The sequence below is a fragment of the Myodes glareolus genome, chromosome 18 (genome assembly GCF_982192425.1).
Source record: "Myodes glareolus chromosome 18, mMyoGla1.1, whole genome shotgun sequence".
Classification (NCBI taxonomy): Eukaryota; Metazoa; Chordata; class Mammalia; order Rodentia; family Cricetidae; genus Myodes; species Myodes glareolus.
This window is the reverse complement of record NC_142043.1, coordinates 61,069,386-61,092,872: the sequence shown is the minus strand read 5'-3', so window position 1 is coordinate 61,092,872 and position 23,487 is coordinate 61,069,386. Positions and strand designations below refer to the sequence as shown.

At 45.7% G+C, this 23,487-nt stretch overlaps 1 protein-coding gene across 14 annotated transcripts in view; it reads left to right on the top strand.

Annotated features, from left to right (window-relative positions):
- Pcnt (pericentrin) overlaps positions 1–23,487 on the top strand; it is an 86,066-nt gene that overhangs the window by 55,207 nt on the left and 7,372 nt on the right. For 7 of the 14 annotated variants that reach the window (XM_087898250.1, XM_087898248.1, XM_087898247.1 and 4 more), the window contains 13 exons: positions 26–208; positions 1,631–2,314; positions 3,461–3,560; positions 5,601–5,761; positions 7,249–7,404; positions 10,447–10,614; positions 11,608–11,800; positions 12,855–13,077; positions 13,249–13,399; positions 13,603–14,283; positions 16,221–16,465; positions 17,583–17,685; positions 18,716–18,889. In XM_087898250.1, coding sequence (XP_087754376.1) covers positions 26–208; positions 1,631–2,314; positions 3,461–3,560; positions 5,601–5,761; positions 7,249–7,404; positions 10,447–10,614; positions 11,608–11,800; positions 12,855–13,077; positions 13,249–13,399; positions 13,603–14,283; positions 16,221–16,465; positions 17,583–17,685; positions 18,716–18,889 — 3,222 coding nt within the window. The remainder of the gene's footprint in view (positions 1–25; positions 209–1,630; positions 2,315–3,460; positions 3,561–5,600; positions 5,762–7,248; positions 7,405–10,446; positions 10,615–11,607; positions 11,801–12,854; positions 13,078–13,248; positions 13,400–13,602; positions 14,284–16,220; positions 16,466–17,582; positions 17,686–18,715; positions 18,890–23,487) is intronic. The other 7 variants (XM_087898253.1, XM_087898258.1, XM_087898251.1 and 4 more) reach the window with 3 other exon arrangements.

Genomic DNA, 23,487 nt, shown 5'->3' with positions numbered 1-23,487 from the left:
GCTCGCTCTGTTTCCTCTGGTCCAGGATAATCTACCGCCTGCCAAAGTCCTTGTGACACTAAAGGATGCCAGTCTCCACAAGGCAGAAAGTGTGATGTCGGTGCTCGCAGTCTGCCAGAGGTGGTTGGAGGCAGAGATGCTTTTAGTGAAGAATGCAGTGCCTTTGAGCCTGGAGGATGACAGCGAGGCCCTGGACAGGGGGATGCAGGTGTGTGGGCTGGTTGACGTTGGTGAATGCTGCCGGGGATGAGGTCTGCTGGGTCTGCCGTCCTCGGCTGGGCGAGACTCAGCACAGGGTGTGCATTACGACAGAGGGTTGTTTAGCCAGGGGTGAGAGTATCCCATATAGTGGAATCTCCCCTGAGTCCATATCCCTGTTATATTAATTCTCCTCGTTCAGCTTTATTTAAAGATACGTGTCCTGTAATGTGAGTAGATATGTTTTATTCGTGTAAAGACCAAATTGCCCCACTCTCCATCCTTGAGATTTTTACCTTTCCATTGTCCCTGCCAGTGTCTTTCCAACTTTAAAAGTCTGAGATTTGTTCTTGAACCTTATTGTCCTCCCACTCCCATCTTTTACTCTCTGAAAGGTCAATTTTTACTTTAGAAAAGAAGGGCCCCTGGGGGAACTTTGGATTGTTGCAGGGTCATGATTTAATGAGGAAGCAGGTGACAGCAGCCCTCGCCTTGGGTCGGCCCTCAGGTCGCGGGGCTGCTCCCTGTCCTAGACGTGTAGGATGTGTCACGCCACCAGTGCCTCGGTGAGAGCAAGTTCATCCTGGTGTGTGCGTACCTGTGGCCTGCTCGTGGATGCTTACAAAACAGGCCATGATTCCTTGGCCGTCTGTAGGCCTCTAACACCTCTTGAAGCTGTTTGTTCTCAGTACACATGTGGCACTGGACACCTGAAAGACTGTGATGGCCCCTCTAACGTGAGCATTGTGTACATGGTGGAAGCCCAGACGCTTGCAACATGCCTGCATGTGCTATGTGCACATTTGTGTCTTAGAACATGAAAGACTTAGGACTGCACACTTGGCTGGACCCAGGCTAAGAGCAGGACCTGGGTGGGCTGTGATTCCGAGAGATGTTTCTATCCATCTCAAGAGTCCTTTGAACACTCAGGGAACACATTCTATGCAAAAATTCTTGCCAGCTTGCTACAGCAGCCTCTCCCTGTGCTCGGCCCTGTGGCATCACAAACAGTGCCAGGTACGTGCTGATAAGGAAACTCCACATTCATTACAGCAATTACATTTTTTTGTTTTCCAGTGTTTGGATATAGAACCTTCCAGTTTCTTTTTTCCTCAAAACAAAAGAAAAAGAACAAACCAAGACCTGAGTCTTAGTAAATCAACACTTGTCATTGGTTATGGTGTTACGATGCTTGTCATTTAGGCAAAAACAAGTAAACAAACCAACAAACACAAAAACAAAAAACTTTTAAGTTTTAATTCTTTTTTTTCATGACATTAAATAAACTTGACATCTTAGTGTCTGAAGGCTTCCTCATGGATCTTACTCATAGGTGTTTACTGTCTGAAAATAGTTGAGAAATTTTAGAGAGATAATGGCAGAGTGTATCATAACTCAACTGCTTCACTTGGCGTGTTCTCTTCTCTCGCAGGCTAAGGAAAAGCAGCCGGAAGTTTGTCAGCTGGGCAGTACGACTCTCGTAGCCCAGGTGAAACAACTTCAGGAGAAACTGAACCACCTGGTGCGTTCCATGGCCTCTAGGGACACCAGCACAGAAAATCCTGAATTACCACAGCCAAACCTATCAGAAAATGGTTCCAGTAATAATTGTCATAACGATGAAGAAGGCAGTGTGTCCCCTCCTGTTGATGGATTTAATATTGCTAAAACCACATGGAATGTCATGGATGTCATTCAAAGTCAGGATTTGTTGGCCCAAAGTGAAATGCCAAGTTCTCCCCCTCAAGAAACATTAGCACTGCAAGGCGGACCTCTTTCCTCTCAAATCAGCATGCACACTGACTCCCTCCACACTGAGGAGGCTGAGCCCCACAAGGACCCAGTAAGGACCCTGGACCTGTCTTCCTGGAGCTCCCCCGAGGTCCTCCGGAAGGACTCAAGCCTCGAGCCCCAGCACAGCCTGTCCCTGACACCCCACACAGGTACAGTGAGCCTGCACAGTGCCGACACCTCCTCCCAAGGCTGGACAGACTCGCTGCTGCTGGCCGATGCGTCAGGGCTGCTTTGTTACCCGGGCAGGTCAGCAGCAGGACAGGCCCCACTGTGGGTGGTGGCTCCTTCGGCTGAGAACCGCCATGTGGAGAGGCCAGCTGCGGTAGGTGTCTCCCCGCACTCCCTGCTGTAGCATTTGTGGGTGGTCAGGGTTTTCGTAGGGATACATCACAGCCAGGCTATTGTTGGCTCATTTGACTGTAGGTGCCTCCTAGGTGCTGAGGAGCCTGGTTTTCCAGAAGAAATCAGTCCTACATGTGACTGTTTTAGGGGCATTTAGACCATCTGAAACATGAAGGTTAATTGTCGTCCTCAGAAATATACGTGGTGTGTCTATCCTCATGTTGATTCTGAGTAGCACAGTCGTAATTCTTGTGTAATTCACCAAAGGACTCGTCTGAAATGGTTTAGATTTTGTGTGTGTGCATACACATGGAGGCCAGAGGTCAATGTCACGGCTTCCTCCGCAATCACTTTCTACCTTATCATGAGACGGCGTCCCTCTCAGAGCCAGAGCTTCCTGTTCGGGCTGGGCCAGCTGTCTCCACCTTCCAAGTGCAGGGATTCTAGATCCGTGCCACCCCACCTGGGTTTTCATGTGGATGCTGGGGGTGGGAATGTACACACACCACTGGCTAAGCCATAACCACAGCCCTAGGTTTATCTGTAGTAATTGTCCATGTGCTTAATGCGTTGTTATGTATGTGATGTTGATTCCATTTAAGAACACTTCAATTTGCTATTTTTTAAGTTTGATTATATTTTTCTATTTTGAGATTTTTTTTATGAAAATTCTTTGGGGGGGAATACATGTTACCTAAGATCCATACACTATCATTTATGCTCATATTTTAAGTATCTGAGGTATTTGCTAGTGGCTATTTATAAAGATTATTTTTATAGTGTCTTTTTTTTAAATTACATTTTATTTATTATGTGTTTGTGTGCTGCACATGGAAGCCAGAGAACATCTCGTGGGAAACGTTTTTCTTTTTGCCACATGGGTCCCATGCCTCACACTCAGGCTACAAGTGCCTTTACTCACGGAGCCATTTCTCCACCCCTTAAAAACACCCCTTGTGCTGATGGCGTGTGGGCAGCACGTGGTTCCAGCATCTCCATCATATCTGCGTGTTCTGAGTGTTTCAAGCTGGGTTCTCTGTGGGAAGCTGATACGTTCTGACCTTAATGAGTTTTCGACTGTTATTTACTGTTGTGTGACCATCTACAAATCTGCCTGTCTGAATAGGAGAAGGATGTCGAAGACTTTATTGTAACATCTTTTGATTCTCAAGAATTATTAACATCCCTTCATGAATTAGCAAGAAGAAGTGATGGGAGTGGGAAAAGTGAGTCGGTCTTTCTGATTTTTTTTATAATGTGTTTGTGTGTGTGTTTACGATGTGTGTGCATATTTTTAGGATTCGGAAGAGTCTAAAGATTGTACCATGTCCTCCTTGCTGTCCAAGCTCCGGCACCTACTTGTGCCCTGAGTCTAAGTTGCCAACATGCTGCTGTTTGTCTCCTAAGAATGTCATTGTGTTTTTTGAAGTCAGGGACTCAGCACAGTGCATAGCACCTGTACTTTATCGTGTCTTTGGATCCTAAGCAGATTGTGCCAACTGTCCCTGTAGTGTCCTTCACAGATAGACAGGAGAACAGAGCAGGTCAGGTCTGCATGTGGAGCAACCCTTTTGTCCCTCTCTGGGCTTTATAGACACCAACATTTGCAAAGCGCAGAAGTGGGAATTATTCACAGGGTCTGGTTTGTTCTTCAGGTTGAGCATGGGCTATGGCGTCATCACATCAGGAGGTTAGTGGGGCCAGTTTAGACCCCATGGGCCACGTTGTGTCTGCCAGGTCCTCTTTTGCAGAGGGTAGTCGTCCCCGGAAGAGTCTTGGCGATGTGTAAATGTTGTTCTATATATCTGATCTACTATCCTTGTTCCCTTCTCTCCAGGTTCTTGTGGGTTCAGTTTTATTAAAGATGTTGGGCCAAACTTTGATTATCTAAATTCTCAATTTCTCCTGAATTGCTTTTCTTTTTCCAAGTCAGTATATGTAGGACGTTCCAAATCATCATTATCTCTGTCAAGAATTTTAAAGAATGATATCATAATGAAATGTCGTTCATTAACAATTTAATATTTGTAAAATGCTAACGCAAGAAACTTTTAAAATTCAGTTTCCCTTTACTCCATTGGAACATATGGCTTAAGCAGTTGAGGGTCTGGGTTGCATTCCTTAGCTGGCTTCTTTTCAGCCCCCAGCTTGGGTTCAGCATTCCCTGGGGACTTTAGTATTTGATGTAGCTTCAAACCACATTTGCTATTTAAAATGGCATCTAGCCAGGCCTGGTGGCACACGCCTTCAATCCTAGTACTTGGGAGGCAGAGGCAGGCACATCTCGGTGAGTTAGAGATCCCGTCTCAAACAAAACAAAAATAAATAAAAATAAATAATGTAGCATCTAAACATAGCACAAATTCCCCTTGCTTTGCTCCTGTTGTCAGCCTTGGAGGTCTGTGTGCCTGTGTCCGTCTCTGTGAGTGTTAGCATGCAAAGGCTGTGAGTTCTTGGCTATCCACTCTGGTTTTCCTCCCTCATGCTTGAGAAAGTGCCTGGGCTTTCTCTGTACATATTAAGATTTCCTTTTGTTGCTGCACTTTCCTCCCCAGTATATTTTGGTGTTAATATTTCCCTTGCTCATCTGAGACTGTAGAGTGACTTTCCTTAAAGTGGAGATCTGCTGCGTCCCTATAGTCTGGGCGCTGGTGGGAAAATTCTCTCCCTGGGCACCAGACCTCACTGTACCTCATTGGCCAGCGTGTTCCTGTAGGCTTTCCTGGGCTATTGTAGGCTAGAGGCCTGAAGATCCAGCTTATATGCTTCCAAGAGCTGTAAAGCCCCCCAACTGGTGCCACAAGCTCTGGATTGTGTTCAGCGCTGTTCCTGCCCCACGTCATGCCAAGTCAGAACATTTACCTTTCTAGACCAGATGCTGCAGTTCAACCAACCGCTCCCACCTCCGCTAGGCTTGGTGCCCTGGCCGCTGTATTCCTGGTCCCTGTGCTTTGTGTGAAGTACCTAGACCTGAGGTATAGTCCTGCTGCTCCTCAGTCCTTTCTGGGGTGCAGTTGTCAGTGAGGGTTACCAGGTACACACCCATGTAAGGAGCTAAGATAACTGAGCTTCATGTTTGAGTCACAGACAACACATCAAACATGCAAAGCAGTGTTTCCTTCCTTACTCTTTTCCTCCTGTTTGTGTTTTGAGTTTGTTTACCACCTTTGCCTGCTGCACATCAGTGTTTCATGTGGCGTGAGTGGCTGTAACTGTAGTTGGAAATGGATATTGTGACTTCGGCTCCTGACCTTGTGTGCTCCTAGGCAATGTCCCGAGCAGTGCTCTCATGCTGACTTTGGGCTCAGGAGGATCTGAGACTCCCACCACCAGTCTTGCAAATGCTGATGCCCTTCCTCTCTCTGGAAGATTTGTCCACTCCCCAGGAGCAATGAAGGAGAAGGAAATCCACGCAAAGCACATGAAGGTAAGAGCCAAGAGCTATAGTTCAAGAGCATTGTCAGCCCACAGCGAGATGAAGAGCCTGGCCCTTTCTTCTTCGCTAGCCTACGCCTACACATATCCAGGCGCTCAGCCTTAGCCCATTGGTGGGCACACTCGTTCTGAGCCACCACCGCCATGGGAGTCCCACCTGAAGGCCATCTTCTGTGGTCCTATGCCAGTCCCACAGGTGATGATGTCCCCCTAGGTAGGGACCTTGAAGCATCTTACTTGAGAGTCTCAGAACTGGCTTGTCCTTGTTGTGTCTGTGTTCTGGGGCAGAGTACTATTTTCTTCAGAGAGAGAAAGGCTACTTGCTGCCATTGAACAGGCATGCCATTTATGCCAAACACATTCTTGTCAACATGGCTACATAAGTAAATGGTATCATGCCAGTATGGTGTCTTAATAAAATAATAGAAGTATCCCAAAACAATGGTGGTGTTTGTTTTTTTTGTAATAGTCTCGTTGTGTAGCCCAGCCTGACCTCTAACTCAGCCTGTCTAGTGCTGAGATTGTAGGTTGAGCCATCATACCTAATGAAACTTTTTTTGTGTGTGTGGGTGTTTTGCACGCCAGAAAAGGGCATCATATCGTATTATAGATGGTTGTGAATTGCTTCCAAGTTGTTCATATACCATTTGTGTACCTCTTGTCCACGGTAGCCAAAAGAGGTTGTCAGATCCCTTGTAGTTAAAGTTGCAGCTAGTTGTGAGGTGCCTTGTGGGTCCTGGGAACGGAACCTGTGTCTTCTAGTAGACCGGTTAACACTCTTAACTGCTGAGCCATCTCTCTAACCCCACCAGTAGATAAAAACAATTTTCATGTTCTTAAGAACTCTGAAATTATATTAAAGTAAAACTTTATTGCTTTCAGAATGGAAACCAAGGAACTGGGGAGAGTATTCAGAAATTCCACAGTGGTGTGAGGGTCTGAGGGTGATCCTAACACATAAACCAGGGCAGGACACCTTGTACCTGTCAGCAGGGGGTGGTCAGCGACAGGAGGTCCCTGGGATTCGCTCGCTGGCCAGCAGTGTAGGTGAAGTTACTGAAGCAGGCTCCAGGTTAAGGGAGAGATTCCGTTTTGAATAATAAGGTGAGGAGTGATTGAGGAACACACTGGTTTCTATACACATATGTATAGGACACACACATACACACACAAAACACTCATGAGAATTGGAATAACTGATCTATGTTTTATTTCTTTGTGTCTTTCCAAATTTTGGTACAAACCATTGAAGAGAGGTTTTTAGTATTTAAGCAACCTAATAATAAAATAATTTTTTAGATTTTCAGTTAATGAACTGAGGTGGTGGTAGTTCACTGTGTGGATGGAGGTGGTGGTAGTTCACTGTGTGGACTGAGGTGGTGGTATTTCACTGTGTGGACTGAGGTGGTGGTAGTTCACTATGTGGATGGTAGGTTTGTGCTGCTCTGTCCCCCTTCCTGATGTGTGTTTCTGCTGTAGGCTTTGCTGCAGATGGTATTTGATGAGAGCCACCAGATACTGGCCTTATCGGAGAACCAAGACCTCCCCAATTCGCTGAGCAAGGGTGAACCGCTGGATGGCCTTCCAAGGGACAGGCAGGCCCTTTTGGAGGTGACAGCTGACAGAAGAGAGAAGGTAGGAAATTGATGATTCAGTCAGTGAGAAGGAGCCAAGTGCAGCCTCAGAGATACTTATAGGCCTAGGACCTGTTATAATGTGGGCATGTCGCTGTGTCTTTGGTCAGCATTCTTGCTCCTGGCCAGAACCCCAGGAAGCACAAAACACCCAGCAGAGCAGCTCCATATAGCTCCAGGCCTTCCCAGACCAGGGCCCAGCAGGTGCAGCAGCAGGAAGGGAAGGAAAGAGGGCTGCCCATTATATTAGCTTTTTTTGTAGCTGTGATCAAGTATGGGAACCAAGGCAACCTACAGAAGGAAGAGCTTAATTTGGCTTATGGTTCCAGTGGATAAGAGTCCATTCTGGTGGGGCGGCATGGCAGGAAGCAGCGGGCATGATGGCAGGAGCAAGCAGCCGAGAGCTCATGTCTCAACCACAGGCATGAAGCAGAAAGAGTAAACTGTAAGTGGATAAAGCTCTTTGCTCCCAAAGCCTGCCCCAGTGGCATACTTTCTCCAGCAAGGTCAAGCCACCTACACCCGCCCCCCCCAAACAGTGCCACCAGCCGGGGACCAAATGTTCAGATGCCTTGGACTATGGAGGACACTTCACAGTCAAACCACTACTCCCAGGTTTTCTCCATCTCACCTCACACTTCTACCAATTAAAAACAAAAGCACTTATTGTGTGGGGGAGGGGTTGCCGCATCATGCGTGTGGAGGTCAGAGTGTATGTGGGAGTTGGTTTTATCCTTATTTTGTGTGTCTCCTGAGAATTAGACTCAGTTTATCAGGGTTGGCCGCATGAGCCTTTACCTGTGGAGCCATCTTCCTGACCCTGATTATCAGTATTTTTAATTAATTTATTTTATGTGTATGAGCATTTTGTCTGCATGTATGCCTGTGCACCACATGCGTGCCTGCTGCTCACAGAGGCCAGAAGAGGAGTCGAATTCAGTGGTACTGGAGACACAGTTGTGAGCTAACGTGTGGGTCCCCTGGAAGAGCATCCACTGTGCTCTTACCACTGAGCCATCTCTCCAGCCACTTCTACCAGTATTAAGATTTTACTAATATTTTTCGAGAAGTTTATACTTGTTTTGATCATATTCACCCCACTCCTCTTTTAGATTCATCCTACCTTCCCTACATACCTGTGTGTGTGTGTACTTACCTGTTGAATTATCTCGGGTTGAGAAATAGCTACAAGACAGACCAATTATATTTTTCTTTATTATAAGGGGCAAACTCACAATACAGGAACGAGAAGTCCAAGCTCAGCTGTGTAGTGTGGGAACCACAGAACTTTTTAATCCCAGTATCCAAAAGGTCATGCCCCTAACTTGGTCCTACCTCTTAAAGTTGTTTGGCTGACAGAGATTCCCCATTACCTACCCCTTTTGACTAAATAAGAGAGTTCCAAACCCAATACAAAACTATATGCAATAAGAACAGATATCAAGGATAAAATTATAACCAACATAAATAATATTAAATAAGGAACACATGTTAAATGTTTAATAAACATTCTATTTTAAAGAGTGTACATTTTGCATCTGAAACGACTTGGCTAAATCATAAGATGAAGGTAACTATAACTATCTAATCTTCAACCCCATCGAAGGCCTGAGAAGGGAAAGAAAAAGTAGTTCAAGCAGCTTCCAAAATGTGCAGTATATGACAGAGACAATTGGCTACCTGAGCAATCACTCAAAGTCTCATTTGCAACACTGAAGCAACCAACTTTGGCTAAGGCCTAGCGTAAGTGACAGACCATTCTCAGAGGCAGGAAATTTTTCAGAACCATCTTACCCTGTCTTGGCAAGGTTTAGCAGTCTGTTTTTGTGTCCTTCTTATTCAGTCCGGATACCATACACTTTGTCAGTGGTCGAGGTATGGGCAGTTCCTTGCCCAAAGGCCAATTGTGCCAAGAAGAAAACAAGCTCCAAGTGGAATGTCTTCGATGCTCAACAATCTCTTGGGAATAGATTGGTGTTGTCAAGAACAATTGTGTCTCACATCAACAGAACCCTAAGTTATTTAAATGCCATGTTTTACAGATCCTTGAAATGGTTGAAGATTACCTATCGAGGCAGAATACAATCCATGTATTTAGAGAACCTAATTAATTTGACTGTGTGTATAACAAACATGAATAACTATAGATCTATAATACTTAATACCTGTATAACTTAAAGACTAAGACTTCATATCAGAATATTAAATAATTTGTAAACAACTGTGTAGCAAATGAGGAAAATGACCTCAAAATGTAAACAATGTATAAGTATCTTGATCAGAGTTAGGACTATATAATGCAATATGAAAACATATCCTAAAAATTGTATCAATATACAAAATGTCTTAAACAGAGGTAGGAACATGCATATATACAATCTGACAAAATAACTGCATAGGTGTACAAATATTGTAAACAGAAATAACAAATATAATTTGAACTTGTATTAATATACAAAAAATTATACCAATGTAAATTGTCTATAAGTAATAAATAGGTCACAAGTATTCACTCTATTACCCACTATTATTATTATTAGTATGAATAATTTCACACTAAATTATCTATTATTCCATTCAATTTTTTTTTTTTAAATCTCTGGGCCTACATAGTTTCCACAGTGTCCCCAACCCTGAAGACAAACTTTGTTGGGAGAAGGGATGTCATCTTCTAGAATTACTTCCTGCTGTCATTGGGAACGTTGTTCTTTTTATGGGATCCTGTAAAGTGATGGTTAAGTTTTAAGATGACTGTCTAGTATAATTGCAAATGATTTCTGAGTAGTCAGTAGGGGTTTTTCAAAGTTCTTATTTGAAGTTCTGGCCAAAATGTTGTGAGAAGGTGCACCATTTTAGCAGCTGGTACCCAAAATGAAAAATATGATATAGACAAAATAGGCCTGGATAAAACACAGACTGTGTGTATGTAAGCGTGCGTGTGTGGGTGAGGGTGAGAGTTTAAAGCCTTGCACATTCTAGGCAGGCCTCTGCCACAGAGCCTGCACCCCAGTCCCTCACCGAGTCTCTGGTTTCTTATCCACAGGAATCTTTGGAAACACACCTTACATGGAGTGAGGAGCTTCTGCGGGCCCTACAAGAAATGTTTGCCAGGGAGCAGGAGAATGCCGAGCTGCAGTCTAGACCTTACGGCTTAGACCTAGGAGATTATAACGCCCTGTTCAAGAGGCTGGAGAAGGTTATTCAAGAGCGGGTGAGCAACAGTTCAATCTAGGCTTTGATTTACTACCTTCGAGAGGGTGTAAGGGATGTGTCCTCTAGGGAAGTTTTGGTTTACATGTTTTTCTAAACTTTGGAACGTTGTGCCCACTGAGGACACCATGTGGAATATCATGCTGTCAACTTGTTAAGTGTTGTTTTTAGCAAAATCTCAATTGTTTGATTTTATCAATAAAGACTCGGGAGCCAGATGCTGGGATGAAATCCTGCTAGCTCGGAGAGGCAGGGAAAACTCCCAACCGAACTTCCTCCTTCGCCAACTCAACATCTTTCCCTTCTTCTTCTTGTGTCCCTCTCACCATCCTCATGACCCCCTCTACCTGCTGGTGTTTTTTTCTTGTTTACTTCCTGTCCGCTGGTCACTTCCTCCACCTCTTGTCCTGTGGTTGATTTTATTTAATCCTGTTTACAATATTCAAGAGAAAGTGTGTGTTGGGGCTGGGCCACACCACAGCTAGAAGCAGGATTTTCTAGGAAATAGCACAATCTCGTGGTTCACAGTGAACAAGTATCCTGCAACAGTAAGCACTGGTGTGCTTGGTGAATTCTTCCCTGAGTCTTTCTCCCCTGGACATGGCTGGCAAAAGGAACAGGCTGTCTGGGCTTGCCTGCATGGCCAAGCACACTGCTCATGGGCCAGAGGACGTTAACGTGGTTCAGGACACTAGGAGTCCTGTTTGTGCCACTGCCCACAGATGAGAAGTCTAGACTTGAAGTGGCGGTGCTGACACAGCACTGCCCGGGCCCAAAGCTGTCAGGAAAGGGGCTTGGAGGTAAGGAAGGCCCTGGACTACTGTGCTCCTGCTACACCTGTGTGGTCGTCCAACTTGTTCCTACAGCACCGGAGCTTGGGTTTGAAAGGGCAGAGGGCGTAGCTATGCAGAGTGAAATGCGCCTGGCTTCCCCTCCGAGCTTGGGTGATCACCACCCAGCACTCACACCTCATCTGTCCTTCCCCATCCTCCAGGGAGACCTGCAGAAGGTCCAGGAACACCTGTGTCTGCCAGACAGGCGCAGCCTGCTCTCTGAGGTTCAGGCTCTGCGTGCTCAACTCCGCATGACACACCTCCAGAACCAAGAGAAACTACAGCAATTGTGTGCAGCCCTGACGAGCACAGAGGCCCGTGGGAGCCAGCGGGAGCACCAGCTGCGGAGACAAGGTGGGTGCCCCTGCTCCTGTCACTCCACGCCTGCCCCAAACCTGCTCACGCTACCTCGGGATGCATTAGGCAGACGGGATTGCCAGTCCCTCACGTACAAAGGCCCAGTGGTCCTGAATGGGTGCCAGTGTTTGCGGCTCTTGTCATCTCTCAGTGGAGGTCAGGAATTGTTGTTAAGGAATTTTTTTGTAGGCAGGATTTGTGAACAAATGGAATATCTCCTTTCTGACCTGACAACCTTCCTGACGTTCAGTTATTTACTCTTTTGTGTGGGTCAGTGTCTCTGTTTTCATTTGGTTTCTACTGAGTAATCATCGTTAGGTTGGTTCATGTGCATGTCTGGGCTATACTCAGTTTTTTGTGTGTTTACAAGCATCCTGGTCTGCAGTCTTGGACTCTCTTTTTGACTCAAGTTGACAAAGCACTGGCCTTGTAAGAACCAGTGTCTCCTTCTGTATTTCAGAGGACTGTGCAGAATCAGGCTAGTTTCTTCCTGACGTTTGGGGAGAATTTCTCCGCCAAGCCATGAGAGCCTTGACTCGTCTCTGTTGTGGATGTGTGTGTGTGAGGTTGGCTAGTGCCATAGGTCTCAGGGACATGTCCTGACCAGGAGATTAGTACTTAAGAAAAAATGGTCTTGGGGGCTGGAGAGATGGCTCAGAGGTTAAGAGCATTGCCTCCTCTTCCAAAGGTCCTGAGTTCAATTCCCAGCAACCACATGGTGGCTCTCAACCATCTATAATGGGGTCTGGTGCCCTCTTTTGGCCTACAGGAATACACACAGACAGAATATTGTATACATAATAAATAGATAGATAGATAGATATTTTTTTTGAAAAAAGGAAAAAAAAAAGAAAAAATGGTCTCAGAAGACAAAGGGGCGTGTCCCTGAGTGGCTTTGACTCCCTAAGAGACAGTGGCTACCAGTTCACAGAAATACCATTTCTCCCTTAAAGAACGCATCTTCACTAAAGCAGCATCATTTGTAATTTTGGTTTGTGTGGTACACTGTGGACTTCTGGGTAATGTTGTCTGGTGTCTTGATCTTTCTTAGTTGAACTATTAGCATACAAAGTTGAACAGGAAAAGTGCATAGCAAACGACTTACAGAAAACCTTGAGCAAAGAGCAGGAGAAGGCGAGCGATGTCCGGAAACTCCTGATGGTGGAACAGAGTGCAGTACAGGATCTGAAGTCGGAGCTGCATGCATGTAAGCAGGAGAACACACGGCTGTTGGAGTCCCTGGACAAGGTGCAGCAGGAAGTCCTGCGGCTCAGGTATGGCCATGCGACGTGACTGTTGATAGAGGTCATACAACGGAACTCACCTGCTTTGGCTGGCCAGTGCTGGGGGAGCCCTTGGACTTAGACTTGAGAATAAAGAGAGGGAGCCCTGGCAGAATGCCTCCCCTGCACAGGCCCCATTGCTACCTGTTGTCTCTCTCCCAGAGCCATGCTCGACGGGAAGGAGAATGAACTGAAGGTTGTCCTTGAGGAGCTGGAGTGTGAGCGTGGAAAGGAGCGAGCCCTTCAGGCCCAGCAGGAGGAGCAACAGCTGCGGCACCTGCAGAGGGAGGGCCAGAGCTCAAGGGCCCTGGAGGTGACTGGCTTTCCTATTCCTTATGTGCTTACTCAATACTTCTCCCACACAGTATTTCATCCGTGCCGTCCTGTGCACGGTTTTACTCATAGAATCACTTTTGAAAGTTATGATTCCTGAATGAAAGTATGAATAAGAAAACCATCTAGTTCCTTTTCCTCTTGATACTGATCATCACAATCTTGTTTTCTCTGTCAATATAGGAGTTAAAAATGTCTTTGGAGAAGCAGCGTGCTCAAAATAACCAACTATGCGTTGCTTTAAAACACGAACGTGCAGCCAAGGACAACCTGCAGAAGGAGCTTCAGATTGAGTCCTCCCGCTGTGAAGCCTTGCTGGCGCAGGAGAAGGGCCAGCTCTATGAGCTACAGAAGAGCCTAGAAGCTGAGAGGAGCCGCTCGCTGGAACTTTCAGAGGCCTTACAGCACGAACGACTCTTGACAGAGCAGCTGAGCCGCAACGCGCAGGAGGCCTGTGCCCGCCAAGAGGCACAAGTGCAGCATGCCTTATTGCGGAAGCTGAAAGCAGAGAAGGCGCGTGCTTTGGAACTGGAAGGCATGCTTGAAAAGGTGCAGAGACAGGCTGCACAAGCACAGAAGCAACTGGAATCTCAGGCTCAGGAGCGCTGTCTAGAACTCAGGAAAGAGAAGGAGGTAAGTAGCCACCTGCGATCAGCCGTGGATGCCTTGCAGAGCCACAAACAGGAGCTGGGATGCTGTCTGGAGAGAGAGAGGGAGAAATCAGCTTGGTTACAGGCAGAATTAGAACAGTTATCCACAAGAGTGAAAGAGCAAGAAGGCCGCAAGGATGCGAGGAGGATGGAGAGGAGATCAAGCCAAGCAGACGTGGAAACGAAGATCTGGCAGACAGACAAGGAGAAGCTGGTGAGAGCAATCTTCCAGCAGATATAAGTCATTACAGGTCCTGAATGATGCTGATGCCTCCTCTCTTGGGGCCATCCATCCAGCTTCCCACTGCTGTGTATGATGTTAGTTAGGAAGTTTTGATCACTCCCGTGGAACTAACCACATGTTTATTTTTGTGGATGGTCTTGGTCAGAGACAATTCTCTTAACCCTTGGCTATTCCGTCTTTTCAAATTCGTTTCAAAATGCAAAAGAGTATTAGATATGGGCAGTGGTCTAGATCACAGCTCAGTGGGGAGAGCGTTTTGCCTTGGAAGCAAGCATGAGGCTTGGATTTCTAACTCTGCCCCTTCAAAAAGGCGTTAAAACTTTTGGTAGGTGTGTTTTCGGTGTTTTTTCATGTCTACAGGTTAGTCTTTTACTTTGTGATAGCATGTTATGGTGACTGGCTTACACTGGATGGCCCAGCTGTTCATTCGTTCCTGGATAAGTACCACCTGGGCATGGCAAACAGTGCTGTTGATCTGCTGTTGAACTATGGCGATATTAACATCTGGTGTATTCAGTTAGAATCCTGTTAGAATTTTTGCATCTGTGTTCAGAAGGGACATTAGCCTGTAGTTTTACGTCATCTTTGGGTTTAGATCAGAGTAGTGATGCCTTTATGGGCTGGGAAGTATTCTCCCTCTTACTCATTTTCCCTGAAGTAGGGGCTCTCTGTGTAGCCCTGGCTATCCTGGAGCTTGCTATTTAGACCAGGCTATCATCAGACTCACAGAGATCTGCCTCCCAGTCTAATACTAGCCCTAAGAAGCTGAGGTTAGTAGATCACAAGTTCAAACCCAGTCTTAATATATACAGCAAGGCCCTTTTTGTTTTGGGGATCTTCTTGAGACAAGGTCTCACTATGTAGCATTGGCTGGCCTGGAACTCACTGTTTCTCACAGAGATCCTAGCAAAGCCCTTTGTTTTTGTTTGTTTGTTTCTTTTAGCACAGAAGTGTAGAACCAGCAGCTTTGTCTTTAGTGGTTAAGAAACACTGGTTTCTAAGGACAAAGCTGTACGTTTGTAAATGTTCAGAAGGATAAGTCTGACTAGCAACATTAGCTTTGGAAATGCCTGTCAGGGATGTCCTTAATACTCTACTCTGAGAGGGTTCCCTTCCATGGAGCCCCTAAGCGGTGGGCCGTCTGTGATGTAGAGCTGCATTCCGTCAGAACAATTTAGGACATTTATGAAAAGTGACGACATTCTGGTGGGACTCCATGTTCTTGAGAAGCCACTTGCCTTTCCCCATCCCAGCCCGTCTGACGGCTTGCTCCTCTGTAATACTGTGGCACTGCTCACTTCCATTGTATGAGGCTAGGTCGATGACCGATCAGGTCAGGCTGGAGGCCGCAGGGCCACCACTGGCAGGCGTGATTTGTAATGTGCATGCTGTCGTCATGCTCTGCTGACTTGTGTGTTGGGATGCACAGATGTAAATGAAGTTCGGCTTTTATCAGCCTCTGTGCCAGCAGGCTGCTCTGCTCACTGCCCAAGTGTAGACTGTGCCGTGATGGGCAGGGGGAAGGGTTGCCTGACTGAGTTGAAGGTGGTGGGTGGATTTATTGACAGGATCTGGGGAGAGGACTAATAAGTAGAGTGTGGACACCTTCTCCACGGGTGCTGTGTTTGATCTGTGGGCAGTTTTCCCTGGGACGTTTCCCTACATGACATTGCTGCTCTTTGGTCAGATAATCGTTGAGGACTTGTTTTGAGATGAGTCTTGCTGAGTTGCTCTGGTGGGCCTTTGTTAGACTTACTCTGTACATTTAGCCTAGCCATCAACTCGTGATCCCCCCTGCTTTTACCTCCCAAGTGCCGGCTGTAGGCATGCCCCACTATGCCCAACACCCAACAGTTTCCTTTGGAAAACTGTAATGGTCTTTCCCATTGTTCTTGCTGTTGGGACAGCGAGAGTTAGAATTACAGCGCCAGCGTGATGAGCATAAGATCGAGCAGCTTCAGCGGCTGGTGAGAGAGCTGCGGTGGAAGGAGAAGGTGCCTGGCGGGGATGGCCCTGGCTGGAGCGCCCCCAACTTGGGCTCTCTGGAGCCGAACCATGTCCAGGAGCAGCAGCAGGAGCTGGAGAAGATACGGCAGCAGCTCCTCTGTGCAGCTGGGCTCCTCACAAGCTTCACCAACCACACTGTGGACAGGTATGCATGCATGTATGGTAGTCTGTGGCCACCAGTACCCACCCCCACCCACTCCCCGACTGTTTATACTAAGAAAATTCTGGAGTTTAGCTAATGGCCTGTGCCTGTAATTCCCACACCTGGGAGTTAGAGGCAGAAGGACCACCTTACATAGTAAATTCCAAGCCAACAAGGTATATATATCAAAACTTTTTAAGTGGGGGAAAAAAATAAAGTGTTTGGCAACTTTGATTTCAGGACCATGTCTTAATGTTCTCCCACACAATTCATTCCATGAGTTTAGTTGAATTAATGGGCAAGGTCTTCTGAAGGATGCTGGTAAAACTACATCTTTGCATCCTGTGTTACAATCTTGTTATTTATAGTTTCAAGTTGTGCCGAGATTAGCTTTCCACGTACACTAGACATGGAGAGTCCAGCCCAGGATGCTCCCTCAGCGTGTCCTCCACGTGTCCATGTCCACCATGGTGGGTGCTGTTAGCAGCTGGAATGGCTCCCTGTCCATATCTGGATTCATTTCTCTGAGCAGCATGATTCCCAGCCACTTTCATTTAGACAGCACTTCAATTTTTTATTATTGTATTTATTTATTTTGTGCATGTGTACTTTTGTGGATGAGCACATGGGTGTCAAAGGACAGCTTGTTGGTGTCTGTTGTCTTCGTCCACCAAGTGGATGATCAGACTCAGATGGCCAGGCTTGGCAGCAAGCTCCTTTCTGTGTTGCGGCATCTTACTAGCCAGGAATAACTGTCATTAGTTTTCTGTCCAGCAGGAACCAGTGGGGCGGCGGGATGTGGGCAGTTGGCCGCTACTGCCTGCTCAAGTCTGAAGGGTTCTGAATCTCACAGATGTGTCTGTTTGCTGGTGTAGTCTCTTCCGCCCCGGCCCTCTGGTCGGAAGAGTGCGTCCTAGACCCCTGGTAAAGATTTTGAGTAAAGTGACCCACCAGCCTGACAGACTCACACAGGAGTGCAGATCTGGATGGATCCCTGGGTTTCTCAGAGGAAATGCACAAGTACTTTCCCTCTGTGCCATTAACAGAATTCCTGAACAGCTCAAAAGTGTAATCATTTGGGGTATACACAAACCCTTTGAGCACCTGCTTGATTTCTTAGGACAATTAAAGATTGGACATCATCAAATGAGAAGGCGGTGTCATCTTTAATGCACACTCTTGAGGAACTGAAGTCTGAACTGAGCATGCCTACCTCCTCCAAGGTACAGTTGGGCTCCTCCATGGTGCATGTTTGCGCTGTCTCTACCGTGGCTAAAACCAAGCTGCTAGCACATGGTGTCTTTCGGGAGTTGGTAGAGGATGCCATGGCTTCTTTGTAGCCTGTTTGTTAGCCAGCCGTTCCTTACTCCCTTGTTATGTGGGCAAGTGAGTGACCATTTGCCCCGTGTGTCCTTGTGGGTGCACTATGTACTGTATTCTATATCTTAACATCTTGGGGGCTCAGCTGTGCCATTTGCACATACCGTATGGTTATCTATTTGGGATGCTCGCTGTCTGTGGCCCAGAAGCACCCTGAGAGGTAGAGACTTTGTGGACAGAAGTGGGTCCTTCTGCTGAGGACAGATGCCTGGAGGGTAGAACCTGCGCACAGCCCAGCCTGTGTCCTGTCTGCTTCTGCTCTAGGCTCCCTGTGAGTAGCCTTTGAGGTTGCTTACGGGTCCTAGATGTCCTCGATGTTGACCCTGTTGCTGACCAATGCGGTGGTTATGGATTATAGCCTGTTACCAGATAATAGAGAAGCTTTATCACTTACTATTACCCTCAAACCCCATCAACCCACCCACCAAGTGTCATAGAGAGATATGGTATGTCCTGTCCCTCTCCTCTATGTGCAAGTTCTAAAGTTTCTCCATTAGGACTCATGGTCCCAATTGTGAAGTGCACAGACTTACTCTATGTGAATTACACGTGTGACCTCTCAGCATGAACAGCAACAATTCCTTATTTTATTCAGCACCTGGGTATGGGACTCAGACTAGTGAGACCAGGGTTACGTTAGTAACAAACCCGGGTCACTTTATATACCAGAATATCTGCAGTCCAGTTTGTGTGGTCTCTTTTATAAAGGGTGAAAAAGAAATGTCATTTAGTAGCCTATTTCCTATCCCATATGCCCAGCCCCACAAGCCTGGTATCAAACTCCAAACTTTCCTAAAACTATAGTCCCTGAAGCAGTTAATAATAATAATAATAAAACACAAAATTCTTACAATTTGTTTGCTCTTTTTCAAGAAAAAGATGGCTGCGGAACTCCAAGTCCAGCTCATGAATGAACTGCTGAGAGAGAACGACGCCCTTACAAAGGCTGTCAGTGTAGCAACCCGAGAGAAAGCAGAGCTGTGCAGGACTGTCTCCCGGCTTGAGAGGACCCTGAAGCACCACACGCAGAAGGGCTGCCTTCTCAATGTAGGGACCTTTGTCTCTTCCTGGCATAGTACCTGCCCACTGTCTCTGTATCACAGTGCTATGTCACATCTGGGCTTCTGCCTAGACCTGGGGCCTCTGTGCCACTTTTCTGGTCAACCCTATGGGCTCCACCCCTTCTAGTGTGTACAGTCTGACTCAGGATTCCAGATCTTGCTATGCTGCCCAGGCTTGTCTCCAACTCCTAGGCTTAAGTATTCTTCCTGACTCAGCTCCCCACAGATACACTCTGCCACACCCAGCTTGATGGGGTTCATTTTGTTTTGATTAATTATTTGAAGGGAGTCAGGGAGTTGAGACAGAATTCCAGGTATCCCAAACTGACTTCAGACTATATAACTATATAACTGCAGCTGACCTTGAACTTTTGATCATCCTGCCTCAACATTCCAAGTGCTGGGGATACAATGATGTGCCATCATGCCCCATGTGCAGTGTTTTGGGGTGTGTGTAAACACATAAGCACACTGCCTGTGTTGCCAGTTCAGGTTGAGGCCAGAAGTCACCATTAAGTATCTCATTTGCTCTCCAGCTTATCCTTTGGAACAAAGTCTAATTGAATCTGGAGCCCACAGTTTCAGTTAGACTGGCTGGCCAGCAAGCCCCAGAAACTCTGCCTCTGCCTTCGCAACACTGAGATTACAGATGTGCCCTGCTGTGCTGCTGTTCTACCCATGGCTGTGTATCCAGTCTTAGGTCCTCGTGTTTGTATGGGCAGCTCTTTACCCAGCTGGAGTCATCTACCCAGCACTTTGTTTCACTTGCTATCTTAACATCAAATTTTCTACTTCAGGCACATGTAGACCTGGCTACATGCAGTGTCCTGTGTAGACCTGACTACTGCGTCGTATTTGTATATGCTCCAAAAAGGGAGCTTAGACTGACCAGGTTAGACCTAAGCTTAACCTAGTCAGCTTAGATTTTATTTGATTCTTTACTAGTGATGCAGTTATAGTTATTTTCTATTTAAGGTTTTCTAGCTGGTAATTTACTTAACTTTTTTATAATGAAAACATAATTTTTTAAAATGTATGTGCAGTAAAGTTTGCTGTTTGTTTTTTTTTTTTTAAGTATTCCCCCTCTTCTGTATTTTTTATTCAGGTTATATGACAGCAAGTTTCTGTATGGCGTCTTTATATTTCCTTTGGTTGCTACTCCTGAACTTCTCTAACACCCCCCCCCCACACACACCTGTCTTATCTTCACTCCACTTCCTTCCCAGCTTGAACCTTTCTTCCCGCAGTGCCCCTTTCCTTTCTTCCCGCAGTGCCCCTTTCCTTTCTTCCCGCAGTGCCCCTTTCCTTTCTTCCCGCAGTGCCCTTTTCCTTTCTTCCCGCAGTGCCCCTTTCCTTTCTTCCCGTAATGCCTCCTTTCCGTTCTTTTTACCTACATTCTATAGCCTTCCTTGTTTAAGGCAACTTCCCGAGTTCCTTCCTGATTTCCTGACTTCCACAGGTACTCTGTATTAAACAATTAACTAAAGAGTTGGAGCTAGAATCCACATACGACAGAACATATTGCGCTTGTTCTCTGGCCTGGGCTGCCTTTGCCTCACTTAGCACACTTTCTTCCAGTTCTGTCTATTTCCCTGCAAACTTCATAATTTCACTCTTCTTTAAAGCCGAATAAAATTCATTGTGTATGTGTATCACACTCCCGTTATCTGCTCATCAGTTGATGGGCACCTGGCCATTTGCCAGCTGTTGTGACTCGAGCAGCAGTGAACGTGGATGTGCAGGATTCTGTAGAATACGAACGCCAGGAGTGGTATAGCTGGGGCAACTGGTATTTTTAGTTTTTTAAAAAACCTCCACACTGGTCAGGTAGTGCTAGTGCACGCCGTTAATCCCAGTCTACAGAGTGAGACCTAACACAGCCAGGGATACACAGAGAAATCCTGTCAAGAAAAAAAAAGAAAAACCAAACCCTCCACGCTGATGCTAAAGTAGCTGTACTGGTGTCCACGCCCACCACCGCTGTTTATAGAAATGAATAATCTCAATGTCACACAAAGGAACAAAGTGAAAGTATTTTGGCAAGGTGGTTTCTCTTTTTGTAAAAAGGATATGTTTGCCAGAATCCAAACTGGGCTAGTAAACACTTTAGCCAAAATGTATCTGTCTTTCATCCTTAATGTAGGTGTTAACTGTGTCTCACCCCATTGGTGAGTTCATCTTCACAGTCTGACACACTTGGCTAATCGGTATGCAGAGTGGAAAGGGAGGCCCTTGTTGGGCTAACTATTGATAGAAAGGAACCAAACAAATAAAACTTCTCACATTGTTGCCCTCAGCTGGGCTTTCCTTCAGTGTGGTTTGATGGCACTAGAACAGAACTATGTGACTATGTTGGTTAGCCATCGGCATTTCTAGAATGCGGAATTATTTTTTTAAGATTTATTTATTATGTATGCAGCATCTACCTGCATGTATCCCTGCAGGCCAGAAGTGGGCACCAGATCGTATTACAAATGGTTTTGAGTCACCATGTGGTTGCTGGGAATTGAACTCAGAACCTCTGAAAAATAGTCAGTGCTCTTACCCTCTAAGCCATCTCTTAGCCCAAATGAGGAACTATTAAGACTCGTTAAGATTTAAAGCTTTGAATTAGTAGGTATTTTGCAGATATCTCTGGCTTGTTCTTATTAACATGTATCTTTTGTGCAATGATATTTCAGTAAATGAATGATAATTACCCGGAAGTGCTAGCTTTATAACATGGCTGGAGCACTACAGAAAATGATGCGCAGTGTGGCAAGGGACAACACTTGGTGTGTGATCACCGGATCCTGGCCTTGGAGAGGCATTTTCCCAGCCCTGCTCTCTCCTCTGTGATAGGCCACCCCACAGCAGTCCTTGGCTGTGGCAAAAATGAGGTGTTGGAGTGTGACCCTTTCCTTCAGATTACCAGCTGCTGCCGTCTCCTCTGTCATTCTCTAGCTTGCCTTTCTCAGGGTGTTCGTCCGTCCGTCCGTCCTTCCTTCCTCCCCCCCCCCCCCATGCGGGACAGTGCCTGAGAGCGTATTTCATCCCCTGGAACTGAAGTTACAGTTATGAGCCGTTCAAAACGTGTGTGGGAATTGAATTCTAGTCGTCTGGAAAAGCAGCAAGCACATTCTTAACTACTGAGCCATCTCTTCAAACTCTCTTATTTATTTTTTTTTATTTTATTGATACTTTTTGAGCTCTACATTTTTCTCTGCTCCCCTCCCTGCTTCTCCCCTTTCCCCTTTAATCTTCCTTCAATGTCCCCATGCTCCCAATTTACTCAGGAGATCTTGTCTTTTTATACTTTCTACTTCCCATGTAGATTAGATCTATGTAAGTCTCTCTTAGTGTCCACATTGTTGTATAAGTTCTCTGGGATTGTGGTTTGTAGGCTGGCTTTCTTTGCTTTATGTTTAAAAAACATCTATGAGTGAGTACATGTGATAATTGTTTTTCTGGGTCTGGGTTACCTCACTCAAAATAATGTTTTCTAATTCCATCCCTATTCCTGAAAATTAAAACTGTCGTTATTTTTTTTTCTACTGTGTAGTACTTCATAGTACTTGTATAAATGTACCACATTTTCCTTATCCATTCTTCAATCGAGGGGCATTTAGGTTGTTTCCAGGTTCTGGCTATGACAAACAAAGCTGCTGTGAACATAGTTGAGCACATGTCCTTGTGGCACGATTGAGCATCCTTTGGATATATACCCAAAAGTGGTATTACTGGGTCTTGAGGAAGGTTGTTTCCTAATTTTCTGAGAAATTGCCACACTGACATCCAAAGGGGTTGTACCAGCTTGCATTCCCACCAGCAATGCAGGAGCGTTCCCTTTTCCCCACAACCTCTCCAGTATAAGTTGTCATTAGTGTTTTTGATCTTGGCAGTTCTTACAGGTGTAAGATGGAATCTCAGAGTTGTTTTGATATGCATTTCTCTGATGACTAAGGATCATGAACATTTCCTTAAGTGTCTTTCAGCCATTTTAGATTCCTCTGTTGAGAGTTCTCTGTTTAGGTCTGTATTCCATTTTTTTTTTATTGGATTATGTGATCTTTTGGTGTCCATTTTCTTGAGTTCTTTGTATATTTTGGAGATTAGACCTCTGTCTGATGTGGGGTTAGTGAAGATCTTTTCCCATTCTGTAGGCTGTCGTTTTGTCTTGTTGACCGTGTCCTTTGCTTTGCAGAAGCTTTTCAGTTTCAGGAAGTCCCATTAATTAATTGTTTCTCTCAGTGTCTGTGCTGCTGGGGTTATATTTAGGAAGTGGTTCCCTATGCCAATGCGTTCAAGTGTACTTCCCACTTTCTCTTCTATAAGGTTCAGTGTGGCTGGCTTTATCTTGAGGTCTTTGATCCATTTGGATTTGAGTTTTGTGCATGGTGATAGATATGGGTCTATTTTCATTCTTCTACATGTTGATATCCAGTTATGCCAGCACCATTTGTTAAATATGCTTTCTTTTTTCCATTTGATATTTTTTGCTTCTTTATCAAAGATCAGGTGTTTGAAGATGTGTAGATTGATATCCGGGTCTTCTATTTGGTTCCATTGATCCTCCTGTCTGTTCTTATGCCAGTAGGGTATTCT